The sequence below is a fragment of the Perca flavescens genome, chromosome 10 (genome assembly GCF_004354835.1).
Source record: "Perca flavescens isolate YP-PL-M2 chromosome 10, PFLA_1.0, whole genome shotgun sequence".
NCBI classification, from domain to species: domain Eukaryota; kingdom Metazoa; phylum Chordata; class Actinopteri; order Perciformes; family Percidae; genus Perca; species Perca flavescens.
In genome coordinates this window covers 9049670-9068302 of record NC_041340.1, presented here as the reverse complement: position 1 = coordinate 9068302, position 18633 = coordinate 9049670, and the positions used below count along the sequence as shown (strand labels likewise).

Genomic DNA, 18633 nt, shown 5'->3' with positions numbered 1-18633 from the left:
GATGCTGGCAGACCATAATACCCTTCTTAGTATTAAGAGAATAAACAGTGTTGGAAGAAGATCTTTTTGTTGAAGTAAAGATATAAATAGCGCAAATTAAAAATACTGTGTTACAAGTAAAATTGTTATAATCAAAATGTCACTAGGTAAAACTACAGTATTATCTTCAAAATGTGTCCAAATTAAAAGTAGTCATCATGCCGTACACATTGTGGCCCCTGGTCGGAGTTGTAAATATTTCAATATTGGATTATTATTACTGATGCATTTATACTGTATGTTAGTAGCATTGTTGTAGCTGTTAGTTACTTTTAACCATATTGTTGGGTAGTTAATTCAGTAACAATGCAACATATTTTACAAATGCCTCAAAATGATCTTTAAGTACTTGAGCAAATGAACTCCGTTACAAACGTTGCATTTGAAGAGAAAACGGGTTAGGAAACAAAGTGAAATTGTTGGTTATTTGAAGCTTAGGTTACTTCATTTTATTATTAGGTGTGAAACCTTTCATTTAAAACTTAACAGCTGAGCTCTGCTTCTGTGAACATGATAAGATGTGACATACCAAGGCCAGCCTCCATCCTTTAGTATTGCATTCAATCCTGAAATAGCTAATGCTTTGCCAGTAGCAGAGTGGCCTTCATGGACCTTTTTCATGGTAGACATGTTGACATGTCACAGTAGGAAAAGCACAGGTGTATTCAAACCCATTAATGATGGCTGTATTCCACTCAGAAGAGGCCCTGGTATTGTGCATGCTGACTCACTGAAATAGCTTACTGGGACACTTGATGGAATTGAGCCATTGTTAAGGTTATCAATTTCAGCTGTGCTTTTCCTACTATGACAAGTTAAAATGTCTGCTATGAAAAAAGGTCCATTGTTAGTGAGAAAGTGTTCTGTAACTATTAGGTCACAGGTTTGATCCCTGCTGTGGGCAGAGTGTCTGTGAGCAGTTGTGTGTCCCTGAGCAACACACTGAACATGCTCATTCATTGTAAGTTGCTCTGGAGAGTGTCAGCTTAATACCTAAAATATAAATGTAATTGTAACCCAGTGGTGGAACTCCCACTGGGAGTGCTGACACACACACACACACACACACACACACAGCTCGGCCCGGCCCCCACTTGCTATTTTATGTATGAAGTGAGGATTATTTGGCTTTCAGGGTTCAAACATAATTCAAGTTATTTCTTGAACGTTTTTAAGTACAGAGTCTGGCCTTATATTCATGCAAATGAATGGCTTCATTTGGATCTGTTATCACTGGAGAGAGAATAAGTGTGAGATAGTCTTTCTTAGATACGTAGACCGTTTCATTGGCTGGTTAAAGTTTCAATATCTCTATCGGTCTTGAACTTTTCTTGAAATCCATTAACAACTTCAGAATTCAACAACATAATGGCAACATGAAATGGCAATTAAATAATTTTTTTGTAATATTTGTTGCCAATAGTCTCATGTATCCTCAGGTCCCTTGTAAGGCTGATTCAGAGCCAGAATAGATGCTAAAAAAATGCTTTTGTTTTTGTTGTAGTCTTTGAGATTGATAAGAACGGTCACCAGAATATATGAAGGGTCTGTCTGAAATGCATCTATGAAGTAGTCTAAGAATGAATTGAATTTTGTTTTTCATCATTGATATTATTAGTGTTATTGTTATGATTATTCAGTAAGACTTTGCGTTCATGTTGGCCACTATATGGTTACGAAATTATGTTATTTTGCCTTGAACAATCAGTAGTGACAGACGTATCCGTCTCGCTGACACAGAAGCCAATAAGAAATATGTGAATGTAACAGCATTTCTGTAAATTTACTTAAAGCAACCTGTATCAGTGTTAATCTCATCCATAGTTGATTGATAGTTAATAGTCACATTTTTTGAACTCACCGGAGTCCCCATTCTTAATCCCGCCTACAAAGCTGTGATTGACTCTGTTGTTTTTGCAACCGGGAAAACAAAACAGCCACCGGCAATGAGCACAAAACCCAACCTGTGTGAATCACTGTTGGCAGCGATTAAAGTTGGGTTCATGCAGAAGTCATGGCAGAAGTTGTACATAAGCTTCTGTTTTTGAATTACAACAATGCAGGGTTTTTTTTTTGTGCCTGAGCATGCGTTAGTGTTTCAGAGGAATTTTCAGAGGAATAGGCTGACCTTTGCAAAAATACTAAGGTAAAAGATGACAGTTTGGGCTACACTTTTATTGCACTGGTCAGATTTATTGTCAAAGACCACACCTACCACTAAACATTGAATGCTTTTGTTTTAAGGTAGGATGTAGGACAATCCTCTTTTAATTTTTTTTACCTCTGTCTCTGTCCATGAGTGAAGTTTTATCTCCATGTATCTGAAGGAAGTTATGCTCTTCTTCTTGTTAAATGTATCTTGTTATGTGAAAAATGTCACATTTTACATGTAGCTGATGCTCATATTTAAAATGCCTGAAAATGAACACAGCTGTCAGTTTTAGCTTAAATTTGTAGTTTGCCATCATTAGAAGCAGAGATCCAGGAATTTATAAGGATTGGGATAGATATATAAAAATACATTTCTGTTTCCATATATGGGTCCTGGATAAATCAGGGCAGTGAAAGAGGAGAGTGTTTATGATTCAACACGTCTCCTGTGTGCTCAGAGCAGTCGGTTAACACTTGGGTGCCTTATTCAGAATGGACAGCGGTTATTTCTAGCATCTCTTTCTCTATCTATCTATCTCTCTCTATCTACCTATCTCTCTCTCTCTCTCTGTCAGTGATGTACACACACACACACACACACACACACACTTGATCTTTGCATATTCTCCATCGCAAAGGCTCATAAGCTCCAGTTCTCAGTTCCTCTTAATTTTGCTCTTTATCTCAAACATGCTATCTTTTACTCTAATATCAACAGCCATTTGTGCTTCACACACACACACACACACACACACACACACACACACACACACACACACACACAGATTTTCTCCTTGTGCTGTCACTCAGTTTGAAATAAAATGTTGACGTGGCTGCCACCAGGGCCCTTCTCGTCTCTTCTGCTTTCTTTTAAACTCTTCCTTAGCCCCAGATACCCCAAACTCTCTGAGCAGATGAGTAATATTCCTTCTCTGGGTTTACTCAGTGGCCAGTAGGGCATCTAAGACTCCAAACAGCTGTTCTATAATTATACAAGCAGCAGGAGGCAGACAATCAATACTCCTTTTACCCTTTTCCTCCACCCGGGCGGCCTGCTGGTTAGCGAGGCCGCCCTTGTAATCATAGGTCACAGGTTTAATCTCTGCAACAGCCCATGTGCCCATCAGCAACCGGGCGCTCTGTTGGAGTGTCCTTGACAGTGACATTGCTCACTTAACTTCTGACTACTTTTTAATTGCTTTAAGATGTATATGGAAGGGGAGTTATTGCAGATAAGCGTGATTCCCTCGTCAGTTTCTCTGACAAGTATTCATGTTTGAAAGCTCTTAAAGCTATAGTGCGTAGTTTCTGTCTCCCCCATGAGGAATTCTAAGCAATGACGACACCAATTTCTAAACACAGCCATGCTGAGGGTTGTGTGGAGCTGATAGTCTTAATTAGCTTTGTATCAACTCATTTGGCAATGGTTTGAAAGTAACGGACGTTCATTATTATAAAAAAAAGTTAGGCACTAAAGCTTTAAATATAAAAACCTCTGTATGAGATGATTCTGAGACAACAATATAATTGTACTAAATGAATGCAAAGATTGGCAGTCTCCACAGGGTATTATTGTATGTGGTTGCTTTATAGCACAGCTTCACTTCACATTCACTTTACTCCCACTGTTCACTAACCTGTTATTAGGGCTGAGAAATGAATTGCATTTGCAATTCAGAAGAGTGAACTTTCAATGCACAAGAGCTACAATTTTAATTCCTTTCTATATTATAAAGCGACAGCCAGCAGGCAGTTAGCTTAGATTATGTTAGCGTAAAGACTAGGAACAGGGGCAAGCAGCTAGTCTGGGTCAGCCCAAAGGTAACAAATCAGCCTACCAGCACCTCTAAAGCTCACTAATGAAGAAATGATATCTCATTTTTTAAATCCCTTCACAAATCAGAGTATAAAAACATTTTGTGGTTTTAAAGGCCAGGCTAGCTGATTCCTTCTGTTTCCAGTCTCTGTGCTACACTAAGCTAACCGGCTGCTGGCTTTTTTTTAACATGGTATTGCTCTTTCCATCTAACTGTCAGCAAGAAATCAATTAAGTGTATTTCCAAAAATATCCAGCTATTCATTCAATAATATTGTGTATTGAGTTAGCTCATCCAGCCCGTAAAGCTCGGTTAGCATAAGCAGCTAAATTGCGGAGTACTATTTTGGTATATGTGAGCTTAAATTCAAGTATTTTCTTTACTTTGAAGTTAGCTTTTCTCTGGCTGACTGATTTGAAAAATAGAATCTCTCGTAGGATCATTTAACCTGGCAAAGCAACGAGCAACGTGTGATTGTTTTCATGTAGAAACGGGCTAAATTTGAATTATGTCTGGTAGAGGAATGAGATTGAGGCTCAGGGATTTCTCCACTATTGTCTTGCGTGTTTAAAGGTAATTGTGCCAGAGGTTTCAAAGTTAATTTGAAAAAAGATAGTGATTTTTAAAACCACCCCACATCGCACCTTATAATCAGAGTCTTATTGTCTGTTTAGAGGTTGAATAATGTCCTGCAGTGGTAATGAGGAGGTTCAGAAGTTAAAGTGATCTGTTCAGTAATCTGGAGGCATGCTGAATGGATGCATGTGTGTGCAAGACAGAATAATAATGTGCGTATCTGTGTGTTCCCCCTGTCCTTGGCTATGAGAGCACTTAGAAAGTAGAATTTTCACCTTGAAAATGAATCAATCTGCTCCCAGAACAATGGGATTCTGCCAGTAGGTTGATATAATATTTGTTGTCAGTACAAATAAACTTGTTTCAAGGTGTTGGTTGAACATTGACAGGAGTTGAATTGTCTGCCATAGGAAGTCATTAATACAAGTTTGTATTCTCACTAGGCATAATGTAAGTTTTTGGACTCACAAGATTTTATAGGATGCAGTCACATGCAGCAACATTCAGTCTTTGTCTAACATAGACATTTTATCTCAGTTTGGTGCAGAACGCTGCATTTTAACATGTCGGTGAAGCTTTCACCTGCAATTTCTCACATCCTCGACTGGCAAGTGGCATGTCTGATAACTTTCATTTCCTCTGCTTCTTTTCATTGCTCTCTCCTTTAACCTGGCTCCCAGGAATGCAATAAACCTCAGGTACTGTATCTATTAACAATGTTGTTTGTTGTGTGTTTACTGTATGTGAGTGTGTGTGTGTGTGTGTGTGTGTGTGTGTGTGTGTTCTGCTTTTCTGTGTTTTCTAGCTGCCTGTGTTTGTGTTTCTGCTGGTGCTTTTATCTGTGTCTGTTCCCTATTTGTGGTATCTGTAGCTTCTGGTAGACTTCCTTAATAAACACCTTCCATTTGCTGGCATTCAGGCTGATAAAGGCGCAAGGGGAAGCCTGCATCACACTCCAATTGTATTACCTCAACAGCAACGACATCAATTTCTTTTAAAAACGCTCGATCTTCTGCTCATACATATTATCCTGTTTTTGATCTGAAAAATGAGCACGCTTGGTTGAGAATGGACTTCATCACGTCGCCGGCTGATGAAAGAGAAACGATAAACATCACTCTGGTACAGCTTATGGGCCTGTAAACTGAGATAATGGCAACAATTTAGCTGATTGAGGTGCATCATATCTTAAACACCATGCCTCTCTGCTGATGTGCTTGGTAATGGTATTGACTGTCTTTCGGCTCTATGGATTATATTATTCCTGCTGTGTGGGTGTGGTTCTGTTGGGTCTTGCCTCACTGTTGAGGCAATCCACTCATGGTGCTGTTAATGTGCTAAGTGTTGTGATTATGATGGCTTTGAAAGACATTTATCCAAGCATAACAAAGCTGTTCAAAGATGAATTCACCATTTGTGCTGCATGTAAACCTAGGATCGCCATTCCCCAGTTGGTCTGGAACCAGTATATATCATATCTCAGTATTTCATCATGGAGTCCTGCCGTGTTCAAGCTGAAATGGATGATGAGGAAGAGGTTTAAAAGATCAGAGCTCAAGGTGTTGAGCAGTCAGACCTGCTGAGAAATGGGAAAGCAGAGAGAACAAACCTGCCACTCTCGGGCCGCAGCAAAGCAGTTCTCCTATTTTTAGAGCTGTCCTTAGTGACAACCTGCTCGGATTCAGCTGTGCAGATACAAAAGCCTCAGTTTTGAATAGACATGTAGGAACCGTAGCGGTGAAAGAAAAACGGTTCATTGTACAGTTTTCTTCTTTTCTTGCCTCCTGCATTCCTTCATCTTTGGGTGTTCCTTTAAATTTATTCAGAGGAGCTTTTTAGGGCAGCATCAAACGATTATTTCATTTTCGATTAATGGGCAAAAATAATTTATCAATCATTTGCTCCATAAAATGCCGTAAAATAGAAAAAAAGACCCATTCAAATTGCCAGAAAAACAGTCCAAAACCATTTAATTTACTGTGATTTGAGATGCTGGAACTTGTGAATAATTGGTATTTTTGCTTAAAAAGTGAGTGATGAATCAATCATTAAAATACTTGCCAATACATTTATTGGCTATTGACTAATCATTTCAGCCCTAGAGCTTTTACGTTATTTTTAAATCAGTAAAGACAGTTTAAAAAAAAAGCATTATTTTCAGTTGTAGTGTGTCTTTCTTTGTTTTGTTAAATTGAACACCCAAGTGTCTCTTTCCCAGCACAGACACCAAAAGCTATATCTGTATTTATAGTTATTAATAGCCAAATATCAGACTTTGATGGAAATAGAACAGATATTTTTGGTAGTGTTCATACTTGATAACTGATGAGCTGAAATTGTGCCTTGTGCAAATGAGGGAAACAAGCTACTCATTTACAACTGGCTGTGGTTCATTTCTCAACCAGTGTTACAGAACATGCTTACTGACATTTGATTTGCTTTTCATGTCAGTTTTGACATTCAAAGACCTTTTTTCAAGTTGAATATTTTAGATAGGGTTGACAGATGACATTTATTTCGATGGTAATGAGCCTGCTTGGCTAGGATAACAAAGTACGCTGTTTTTTTGTTGTTTGTGTCTTATATCTTATATTTGATGAAAATCTCTCATAGCAGAAGTGTTTGATCTGTTCAATGTGAGCTGGTGTTAGACAATGCTGGATGCTGCAGGAAATACTTGAGGTATTACAAATGATCCTGATTCTGCTTGTCTGGTTAAGTAAGGGTTAAAATATGTTTTGTATGAGACTAAAAATACAAATTGTAGAACTGGCTTGCTTCATGTTGGGTGCACAGTTTGGTGGATGCATGTCAATGTTGAGAAAGACAAGAACAGGATGAAAGACTGTGATCATGGTGGTTTGGTGTTTTAGTTCAGTTTGAAACTGAATAAATACATCAAAAAGAGACTTTTATTACACCTTCACATGATATTTTTGTACTTATGTCTGCAACACTTGGTTTATAATGGCCATGATGTACCCTATTCTTACGTAAAGTCGCATCTGATGAACTGTTAAGCTGTAAAAGATGATATCAATTAACACATCAGATTTCACATGAGCCATTACTGCTCACCTAGAGATCCATTTGTATCTGATTTGACGCACCTTCCATCCAATAACACTATAAAAGCAGTTTTACATCCTGACATAATTTCCACCCTAGACTTTTCCCTTTTACACATCAACAGTTTTCCCCTCATAGTTGTATGTATTTAAAGCGAGGTAGCCAAGTAGTTTGAATATTGGATATTTGAGAGACTCTGTGATAGTTCCAGCCCTACATTCTGGTTCATTGAGGCTACTTTGTTTGTGGGAAACTGCCTCTTGCGTGATGGATTTCATCCTGTGTGGTTTTAGTAAGCAGTGCAAATCCTACAACACCACCATATTGTCTCCATTTGACCAATTATCTTCTGAAATATGAGCAACATTTTTCTTCTAAGGCCTGTAGTGCCTTTTAGAAGATATAGCCAGAGCTGTTTTTAACATGGTGATTTCCGTCTGTCCTTCAGTCTACCACATTGGTCCAGACCAAAATATCTCAACTAGTGGATGGATGGGTTGCCATGAAAGTTGCTACAATATATATGTGTCCCATTCAAAATGATACCTGCTAAACATCAGCCTGCTAGCATTGTCATTGTGAGAAGCATGCTGATGTTAAGATAGCTCAGATTTCTTTTCTCTCCCTTTCTTTCTGATATGGAAAGGACAGAAACGGGAACATTGGGCAAGAAACACAAAGGTGAAAGTTGCTCCCCGTAGCTGACTGATACACTAAGATCACTTCACTCCTTCACACCCCCACCAGCATTGCACAGTTAAAGACCTCCAGTTCATAACCTTCCACAGTTAGTCTATAACCTTAACCGGAAACCTTACTGATCAGCTTTTCACTCACTTGTCAACAATCGTACTTTGCCACTTATTCTCCAAGAGCTTCTCTTTTCATTCACTTTTTTTTGATTGATGCACCTTGTAGCAGGGGAGCGACAGATGTTTCGCCCCTGTGAACCTACAAGTGTAATCTTTAAAACGTGCCCTGCTGCCTGTGTTATTGCCAAATTATTTTCTGAGCAGCATGCAGGTGACAACAGCTTGATAAATGAATTAATCCCTTGGGCTGTAGCAGCTATGAAAATGTAGTCTTTATTAGATCATCTCTCTCTCTCGTTCTAACAAAGCTATTTAGAGCCGTCGTAATGGGACTGACATCAAGGATTAATGCACATAGCTGGCAGTCAGGAGCGCTGTATTTCCTCTACATGAGGCCTTCTGTTGGCTTACAAACACAGTCACTGAACAAGGATAGACACCGATCAATGAATCAGAGTATGTTGAGTTTGATCTTATAATAGCCACTGTGTGTCCATGAGAAGTCACGTGTTCTATTGAAATCTTCTTGAGCAAGATACTGAAAACACTACCGGCTCACTCATTGTCAAGTCATATGTAGGACGTTTCTTTGTCTGGTGATAAATGATTTAGTTTTTGTTTGTTTGCATCCTGATAGGTTGTTCCTACAAGCTGTCAGATGTTCAAAGTGCAGGGTTTTTTTTTTCCTGGCGTTCTTGATGTCCTGGTCTTCTTGGTTAGAAAATCTTCTCCTCTGCACTGCAGAATTGTCAGTGGTAAAATGTTCAATTTTAAGTAGAAGACTGGCAACACTTTTTGTTATTGTCAAACAAATTCCATGAAAAACTAAAAATGTGTTGATCCTACTAACAAGTATTGTCTGTGTATCCAAGGCCTATATCTCTTATTATTCTTTGCTCCATGAAAACACAATTTGGCCACACCATGTTCCTTCATTATGATGAATTTAGCCACTGTAATTTGTTTCCCACACACCATCCTGCTCCTGTACATACTCACCAGTGCACCAAACATCTGCTGCTGAAAATAGTCCCTAACAAATGCACAATTTATTGTATGGTTAATGTTTGCTAAATACTACACTGTTCAGCTGTTTTAGGATTTTTTTTCACCTATTCTAAAAATGACCTTGCATATTTGTGACCAGTTTTTAAAGACTTGCATATTCAGGGAAAACAAGTCTGCAGGTACTGAAGAGCACTGGTACCAGAAAAGTCAGTTGATTCGAGGAGAGCCATACCATACAGTGGAAATGTGGCTTTTATGTCCCACACAACACAGAATTGTGGGTGAGGAGCTGAAATACTTGATGAGGAACTGAGCCTTTAGTGATCTATCTCAGCTGTGTTATGATTTCGATGCAGACAATATGCAGAAAAATCTCATCTTGCTCTGCTGGTTGTGTGCTCTGTGAACTGAACTTATACTCTGTTTCTAAACATAAATGGCAACCAGTAGAATTTAGGAGTTAATGTAGGTAGATGGCAGATGTTGCCATGTAATGATACGTTTTTCTGTTATCACCCTTGAAACACTTGCCTGTGTGTACCATGTGTTGGTGCACGGGTGTGTCATCCAGCAGTGTAATGAGGTTTTTATGACTCTAATGCTACGCATCAGCAAGCAAAACAGCATCACATGGCCAACCTTACAAATGCAATGAACAATTGATCCCACGCTGGGTTCACAGACTGTTTACAAATGGTAGATGAGGCACCGCCCCCACCTCGTGCGTTTAGCACACACTGCTATTGAGCAACGAGTACATTAATGTTATTCTCAAGTGCCGTTTTCACGTCACTGTCACAATCCTCTAAGATCGATGCTCCCCTTGCCTCTCTCCCTTTACATTTAGCTTGTGATTAGTCAGTAAAAAAAAAAAAAAGATTAATTGGCTGGTTTGTTCCTAGAGAGCTTTAAGCGAAGGGGGTTGGGCAGGAAGATCTGATATTCCCCAGACACGACCCCGTTGCCACGGTGATGTAATGATGCCCCGGTCCTCTTTGCCCCTCCCCTGGCGATTGTCTGAGACATTAATGACAGGCTGCACAGTAAAGCACCTGAGCTTTTTTTTTTTGTTGTTGTGGTGATACATTACATCATGGCTCGGTGCAGGAGAGGTGATGTCATAGCGGGTCTCCAGCTTCCCTCCCCCTCACCTCCTCCCACACAGCTCCCCATTTCTTTGACTGGAGTAGCTCCAAAACCAGAAAACAGTATGCTGCTTTCTAGGCATTGTCTGAGGCAGAGCATCCAGGCCCTTGATATACAGCATAACAAAAAGCTCTAGCCTCACTGGTCTGCGTACATCAAAAGAAATTGTGCAAAAAACCTCATGCAAAACTTTTTATATTTGTGGGAGTTTGTATGCTGGTGTTTGTACAATTTCTTCACATTTTAAACCCAATTTAGCTCAGTTTCAGCATCATGATTCTTTTAAAGCTTATTGCCCGTTTTGATTTTTGAGCTATTGGCGAATAAATTGTTAAAAAAAAAAAATCCCATGAGATGTTCCCAGAACCCAAGGTGACATCTTTGTTTTGTTTAACCCACAGTCAAAGTCTTAAAAGATAGACAATATAATAAAATTAAATAGAAAAACCGCTGAGATCAATACATGTTTGGCATTTTCACTACATTAATAACTTAAATCAATCATAAAAATATTTGTAGTAGTTGGGTGCTTGGTTTAGTTGCTCCTTTTTCTTAAGATGCAAGTATTGCAGCTTTATACTGTTATATTGCACTCAAAGGAATTGACTTGTTCTGTCTTATTTTTTTAAACATCAAAATGACAAGAAAATAACAGCAATGGAACAGGACAGCAGAGAAATGATTGACACCAGCAACATTTCAGAAAAATGGTGTGACAACAAAATGAATAACTACTTTTTGAGGTGTGACACTTCTTGATGAAGGGAGCTATAAAGCGTAAATTATGACTGCTCCAGTTGGTAATATTCATTCTTTTTGTGCCTTGGTTGTGAACTGAATTGGATGTTGCTTTTGTGATGGGGATATATACTGCAGCAGCTCTGTTGTTTATTGTCTCGGTTGGCCTTTACACCCCTCCATTGTTCCCTGTGACGTCTTTTTGTCATTTAAAGTGCCATCCTAATATCTCTTATCTGTCAGGAGACCTTCATATATGGGACCATCTATGTATGTATCCAGTATCCAGAGTCTCTAGAGGCATGGCCTGCCACCTGAGCACACACAGAATACACATTTCCCCTCTTCCTTTTGCTCTCACAAAGCAGAAAGGTGTAACGTACAGTATTGTTTATTTGTTGGTGACGCTGCTGCTCGTTGTACTACAGCTGACTGCAGTTAAAGTGGAGGTCTAATGCCACTTCTAGTGTGTCTTCTCTTTTACACACACACACACACACACACACACACACACACACACACACACACGGCTCCCCTCCCTCCATTTTGCCTTGTCTCGCTGCTCCTGTCGCCACAGCAACTGAAAGCCCTGGAGGGTGTGTAGGGGGCTGGATGGCTGTGTTTGTGTGTGTGTGTGGGGGGGGTGCTCAGCCAGTTGCCATGGCTATTCCAGCTGAGTGACAGAGTGACATCATTGCTGCCAGTCTCTGTGTTCATTTTGAATACTTTTTTTTTTCTCCTCCATCTTCTAGCTTCATCTCTGTCTTTTTTGACTCATTCTCTCAAGACGTTACGCGACTCTTTTCCCATTTTCTGTGTGCCTACCTCCTTTACTCACTCTCACTCTCTCAAGAGGAAGTGCTGCTGTCTCCATTTCTGTCTCCCCGCCCAGGAAATGGCTTTCCTCCGTTCCGTTACTATGCCAACCGGCTCCAGCCGCGGTCTTGTGCCGAAGTGAGCGTGATAATGGCATTACCCGCACCGTGCTCCTCTCCTCCCTCCATCCCTTCACCCCTCTATCATCCATCTACCTTTTGAATGTACTGTATGCACTTCCTCCCACCTCTCGACTGTGTGTCAGCTCTTGACTAACGTTTTGCTCTTTGTGTCACCTCCTTTCATCTCTCCCTCTCATCTCTCCTCCTCACTTTCATTTTCTCATCCGCCCTTCTCCTCTTTCTATCTCTCTATCTGCGCTGGGTGTGTATGTAAGCCTTCCAGAGGGACACAACCATAGTGGCAGCTCTCACTGTCTGGCAGGGAGGAGGTCCTTATCCCCCCCCCTCCCAAAACCTCCACATCCAGCACCACCACCCCTCCCCTCCTCCACCCCCTGACACACATACACACACAACACACACACACACACACACCCATCCCCGCCCGCTCCAGTTACAAACAAACCGCTGGGTTTAACGTACAGTACCACGGTGGAGGCTGCAGGCGTCTCAGTCTTCAAATAATGTAATCGTGCGTAAAGTCGTTTGTGTGCGCGCGTGTGTAGCTTTACTTTCGAGAGAGGGAGAGAAGAAAGAGAGAGGGAGAGAGCGAGGAAGGCGGAGGGAGCAAACGTGAGTGAAAGTGTTGTCAGCCATTTTTTTTCTCATCTTTTCCTGTTTTCTGCTTTATTATCGGCGCGCCGCTGTTCTCCGGTTGGAGATGTGATTGTCAAGTGCACGGAAAGAAAACATATCTGGCTCGTCTTCGCTTGGATAAAAGGGTGTTTTTCTCTCCTCCTCCTCCTCCTCCTCTTCCTCCTCCTCTTCTTTGGTTTTAAGATATTTCTGTGGGAAGCAGCGGGGAGGCTGGAATAAGCGCAGAAGCTGGTGTTGGTTTGGAGAGTGTTATCAGGCCGAGGAACAGCGGATACTCCCCAAAACTGTCAAGCCGCCGCCTCCTTCCAGAGAGACAGAGCAGCCGAGGGAGGGGAGAGGGCAGGCGGCTTGGATGAAGATGGGGCTCTGTGCTGTAGCGTAGAGCAGGTCCGGGGATGTTAGATTTTAGCCCGGTGAACATTTTTTCATTATGAAACCATTAGCAGCATCAGACAGCAATGGAGTCCCGAGCCAGCAAGATAAAACCCCGGTAAGTAGCCTATCGACGTGCAACGTCTTCTCCTCGTCTTTCTTTTTTCTCTCTCTCTCTCTCTCTCTCCCTCATTTATGACCCACTAGATATGATTACCGGCCGTATAATGGACGTGCATCGGATTTCTATCGAACCTCCACAAGATGAATGAACGCAGGGCAGGCCAAGGACGCGTCAGAAACCCGAGCGGGCTCACCGGAGGCTGCTGATTGCCCTGTCGAGCCTCCGATGTGTGTCAGTGTGTTGTACTAGAAACGGCCGCCATGTGCTTGCTGTCACTCACGCGCGCAGACACAAGCGCACTCGCGTGAATGTTGAGGACTCTGTACGTCGTACAGGCCTGACACGTTCTCAGTAAAATAATAGGTTAGGCTGAATGTATTTGAACAAATATAATGCCCGTGTCAGTAGGCGGTGTGGCTAATAATCATTCAGAAACGCATATTGTATCGATGCCCTTACAGAATTTCCCTTTTTCGGTTAAAGGCGCACACTCCCATCCAGCGGTGCACATGTGTGTTTAACGACCGACGTCTCTGCCCTCGTTATGTTTTACGGCGCACTGAGATGACAATATTTGATTGTAGGTCCCTAGGATGGTGCTCATGAAATGAATCACGCCAGGTGTCTTTTGCATTGGTGATAAGTAAAAATCTGCACAAGCAAAACATCAGGGTGGTTTGACGGGAGGTGATGTCATGTGTGCAGAAATTAATCTGCCCTAAATTCTGCTACCCCCCCCCACCCACACCTCTTCACCTCCGTGAGCTCTTACAGCCTTGGTATGGCGTTATCGTAGGCTACGTGATGCAAAACGAGTTACTTTAAAGCAGAAAATGACTACAGGAATACAGCTGATATTTTTTTTTGGGGGGGGGGGGTGTTTCTGCCTCACAGCTGAAGAACTAGTTTGACCCTTTAGTTTATCTAGTGCTGCTGCTGCTGGTGGCGCTGTCCGTGGTGCTGGAAGCAGCTCCAGCAGACACTCGGAGGCTTTAGCTGATCTGCACTTGAACGGTAACCGGATTGATCGGCTGTCAGCGCTGCTGGCATCACTCACAAGTCGGGACCACATAGACACACAGAGGCAGGGCTGTAAATCACACTGATAGACGGATCCTGGTTCACAGAGCACAGATGCTGAACGAAAAATCCCCTTAATATTCCTATAATAGTCATAGATGTGTCATTGTTAATGACATATCTCATCCGCCTTCCTGGCCGTTTGTGCAGCAGGCAGGCCTTATACTGTAGGATACCAAGGGCCCCAATAATCTCTTTCTAAGAGGCTATTTTTCATAACATCTAAAACTATATAATTGCATGTTTTAAACCCAATTATATTTTATTTTACTTAAAAGAATGCAATGTAATACATTTTTTTAACGTTTTTTTTATATGCAAAAGGATACTCTTCATGTGGATAATAATGTTTTTTTCTAACATCTCTGTGATTTTTACAAGGTTTTAGGTACTACATACAGTGTGGTGCTCAATAGTATATTGATGCTGACTATACCTTGATGTCAGCATAATTGGCATGTCTTGCAAATATAGTATGATTGTTATAATCTATAGTATTCAAGTAATTTCAGTAATAACCTCATTGACATAGATCTTTCAATGTTGATTTGACTGGTTTCCAGGAATCGAGCAAACACACTTGGCCAAGTGAGGAGTTGCTACTCTACACACTCAAAAATATCCTGAAAATATTTATCATAGGGTTACTACTTTTAACAAAGCAAAATCGCAAATCTGTTGTTATTGGCAGGATAGAATGTTTTCTACAGCCAAAACACGATAAAAACTTGACACACGTTCACTTCAAGTTAGACAAAACAAGCAGACAAATCAGCAAGTTAACACAAGTAGCAATTAAATAATATATAGTGAAACATGGGTGCTATAATCTAAGTTTGGCTTGTTTTGCAATTATCTTTCAGCATGTTTAAATTAGCTATATATTCTGCCGTCTTGTTTTTTGGGGGAGGATCTTTAGATTTGTTTACCTCTTCTGTCTCTTTTCTTTTTTTATCTTCTCTGTCTAACCCCCTTCATTTGATTTTTGTTTTCTTATGTTTTTAGCATATAAATGGAGGCTTGTGTAAATATTCATTTAACCCAGCGGGAAACCCACCATGGGTAGAGTCAATAACAGCCACCAGATCTTATTACAGTAGTGACGACAGTAGGCTCATGACCATTGGTTGCTATATGTATACTTCCCTGATTGCTTATATCCTCTGGAGACCTGTGATTTCCGTTCTTATAGTTGCATTTTATCTTTACTGCAACAAGGCACACGTTGACTCCATCATAGTACAATTAAAGTTGATTTATTAGGTTTTTATGGACATTTATGGCTTTATCTTTTGGTGAGTGTGTGGCCATGAATGCTGTCTCCTTATCTTTGAACATTGTAATGAAATAATGTCTATGCACTCAAGGCATAGGCCCAAATGTTTTAGCCTTCCTGGGCTAAATCAGGGGACTAGACATAGAGACTCTTCTCTTTACCACTAATATACCATGTTTTTCTTTATTTACTTGCAGTTTTGTCCCTCATAATGCTTATAATCTTGCTAACCACTGGCAGGAATATGAAAACTGTGTAAACAAACATACTTTTTGGAGATTTGTTACGCATCCACTAACATTCGTTAGGCAGGAGAAGTTACTTTTTACAATAATTGACATCTGGAACAGCATTGATTGTAATAGCAGTAAAGTGGATTGTATTTCTCCATTGTAGGTAATCATCACCCCTTGTCTAACTGCTGGTCTGTGTGGTACTGACTGGTGGAGCTGTAACTAGGGAGGGGAAAGCCCAGAGAGCATATCAGGCCCATTTAATCAGACACCCTGCCGAAAGGGTTTTAATCTCTTGATCCACGAGGCTCAGGAAAACGAGAAGCTGTCACCATGGTCAGGGGAAACTCTGGGATGTGCCTGCTGTCTCTTAGCCTTCCAACATTGGCAGCTCTCCATTTTTTAACAAGTAGACAAAGTTAAAACCACATGTGAAATGTTGAAAGGAGCAGCAGAAAGAGAAATTATTTTGTTGTGTTTTGCTCCATAATTTAAACCTATTAAACCAACAATTTACATTTCGCTCCTTTCAGAGGAAAAATTAGGGTATTTTCAAGACCCATTAATGCTTTGTACACCTGGCAGGGTTGCATTTCTGAGCTTGGCCACCCACAGTATTGGACATCTAGTTCAGCACAGATTCACTCCCAATATATAAAGGCGGTAAAGAGATTGAGAACCAGCCAGCGCTTCCACGCAGGGCTTCCACCCAGCAATCTAGGTCATTAGGTCTACAGTGTAATTTAAGGAGCACCACATCTGCTCATATGTAGGCAGAGCTGAGTGTTGTGGCTTGAGCATTAGAGCGATGCTTAATCCTCCTGTGACAGCTGATTGTACGTATTTTAGGCTCGCGGTTCTGCAGAGCTCACTTCATTTGTTTGCGAGAGAGCACTGAATTCGGAGCAAAGGAGTGCAGAGAGACCGAAATAAGGTAGGAGAAAAATCACAATTTCGTGCTATTGTTGGTGGTGAGCATATCACTAATAGATTTAAGCAATAGCGTGCTTGTACGGCCTCTGCAGATCGATTTGGGTGAAGAACGCACTGCACATGTACTGCTGTGTCGTCGTGCCACTGATTAGAAAAGCGTAACGAGTGTGTGTCATTATTGTTGTGCTGGTGTTCATCTTGGCCCAGTCTCTTGCATGTCTTTGGGCTGAAGAGGTGAATGGCCCACATGCTTATAGACAGAATGGACGCTGGCTCATTGGCTGACAGACAGATGACCTAAATGAGTGGAGAGAAAGGATTAGGTGTTTTTTTATCCTCTCCCTTTATCCCTCTTTCCTGCCCTCCCTTTATCTCTCCCTCTTTCCAGGGGGAGGGGCTTGTAGTTTATGGGGGTTTGTTGGGAGGAGGTGGGACCTTTCTAGCTGGTTGTGGAAACCAGTTATTATTGACATACAGACCACTCCAGTGGCTGGTTGGAAGGTCATATCGATAGACACCACAGGGACCGGTCATGTACTCTCAATAATGAGAATATTCAATTAATTTACTCTCCGTGCATTTCCATTCATTGAATGTGCAACCAAACTGTTAAGAATATGTTAATAAATTAGGTATTTAATTTACAGGTTTTCTTTGATTCCTATTGGGCAGTGGTGTTTTTAAATTTGATTTATTGATATTCTAAAAGGATAAAGCTGGTGATATTCTATATTTTTGTGATTGTCAACAACCCCAAAAATGGGCTAGTCCCTCTCGCAATAAAGTTAAGGCCTCAAAGCCACAACACTCGTACAACAGATGTCCAGTAATACGTATAAATGGTCATAGCCGTAGCTCCAACATAACTCCACTTCTAAAGTTTGTATTACACGAGAGTGATAAACTGCACCATAATCAGTTTTGGTCCCAGAAGTCATCAGAAGCAAATGTGATGAGGCTTTATCCCTACAGTTACAAACAAAGAGATTCGTCACACTAACACAATAATACCCAGCCGGTAATAATAACAACGTGGAAGTCAGCTGGAGGCGTTCAGAGTGAAGGCGACCAGACGAGGGGATGGGAAATAGCAGCCTGAGGGGAGTTAGTGAATGACTGGGCCCTCCGGTCGACCATTTTGGTTAGTGCAGTCATCCAGATAATTAAACGTGATGGCAATCTTTGACACAGTGTAGTCACATCACACCTCAGTGCCACAGGAGCTGCACTGTCTGGCTCTCTCGTCACTGACACATAGAGGCGCTTTGCAAGTAGGTATTTCTTATTTTCTCAGCTCAGAAGGGTCTCAAAATATCTTGTCACACATTCTGCCAAATCAATTCAGTGCCGCAACACCTCCACGCTCTTCAATTTTATTGTGGTTCTGTCTCAAAGGGCAGATCATGAATATTGAGAAGTCCTTTATATTACTACTTAGCTAGTTTCCAATATTCCACAGTGATAATTCTGCCAGAAAAACCACCCATTTCCAGAACTCTTTAATTAAGCCGTAATGCAGACGGGTGCTTCAGAAGCTGTGACGTTTCTCAGAGTATGTTCAAGAGCAGATGACGGCTCATACCCATTTACTTGCAAATGAACCTCCCAAGATGTATTTCTATCCAATCTATTTCATTTGTCATTGAAGAAAGACTTCATAGTGT

At 41.0% G+C, this 18633-nt stretch overlaps 1 protein-coding gene across 9 annotated transcripts in view; it reads left to right on the top strand.

Annotated features, from left to right (window-relative positions):
- rapgef2b (Rap guanine nucleotide exchange factor 2b) overlaps positions 1-18633 on the top strand; it is a 117433-nt gene that overhangs the window by 64993 nt on the left and 33807 nt on the right. The window contains exon 1 of one of the 9 annotated variants that reach the window (XM_028588960.1): positions 13311-13441. The exons of 7 other annotated variants lie outside the window; for them this stretch is intronic. In XM_028588960.1, coding sequence (XP_028444761.1) covers positions 13382-13441 — 60 coding nt within the window. In that variant the 5' untranslated portion in view covers positions 13311-13381. Of the gene's footprint in view, positions 1-13310; positions 13442-18633 lie in introns of those variants that run through there. One more of the 9 variants, XM_028588961.1, reaches the window with a different exon arrangement.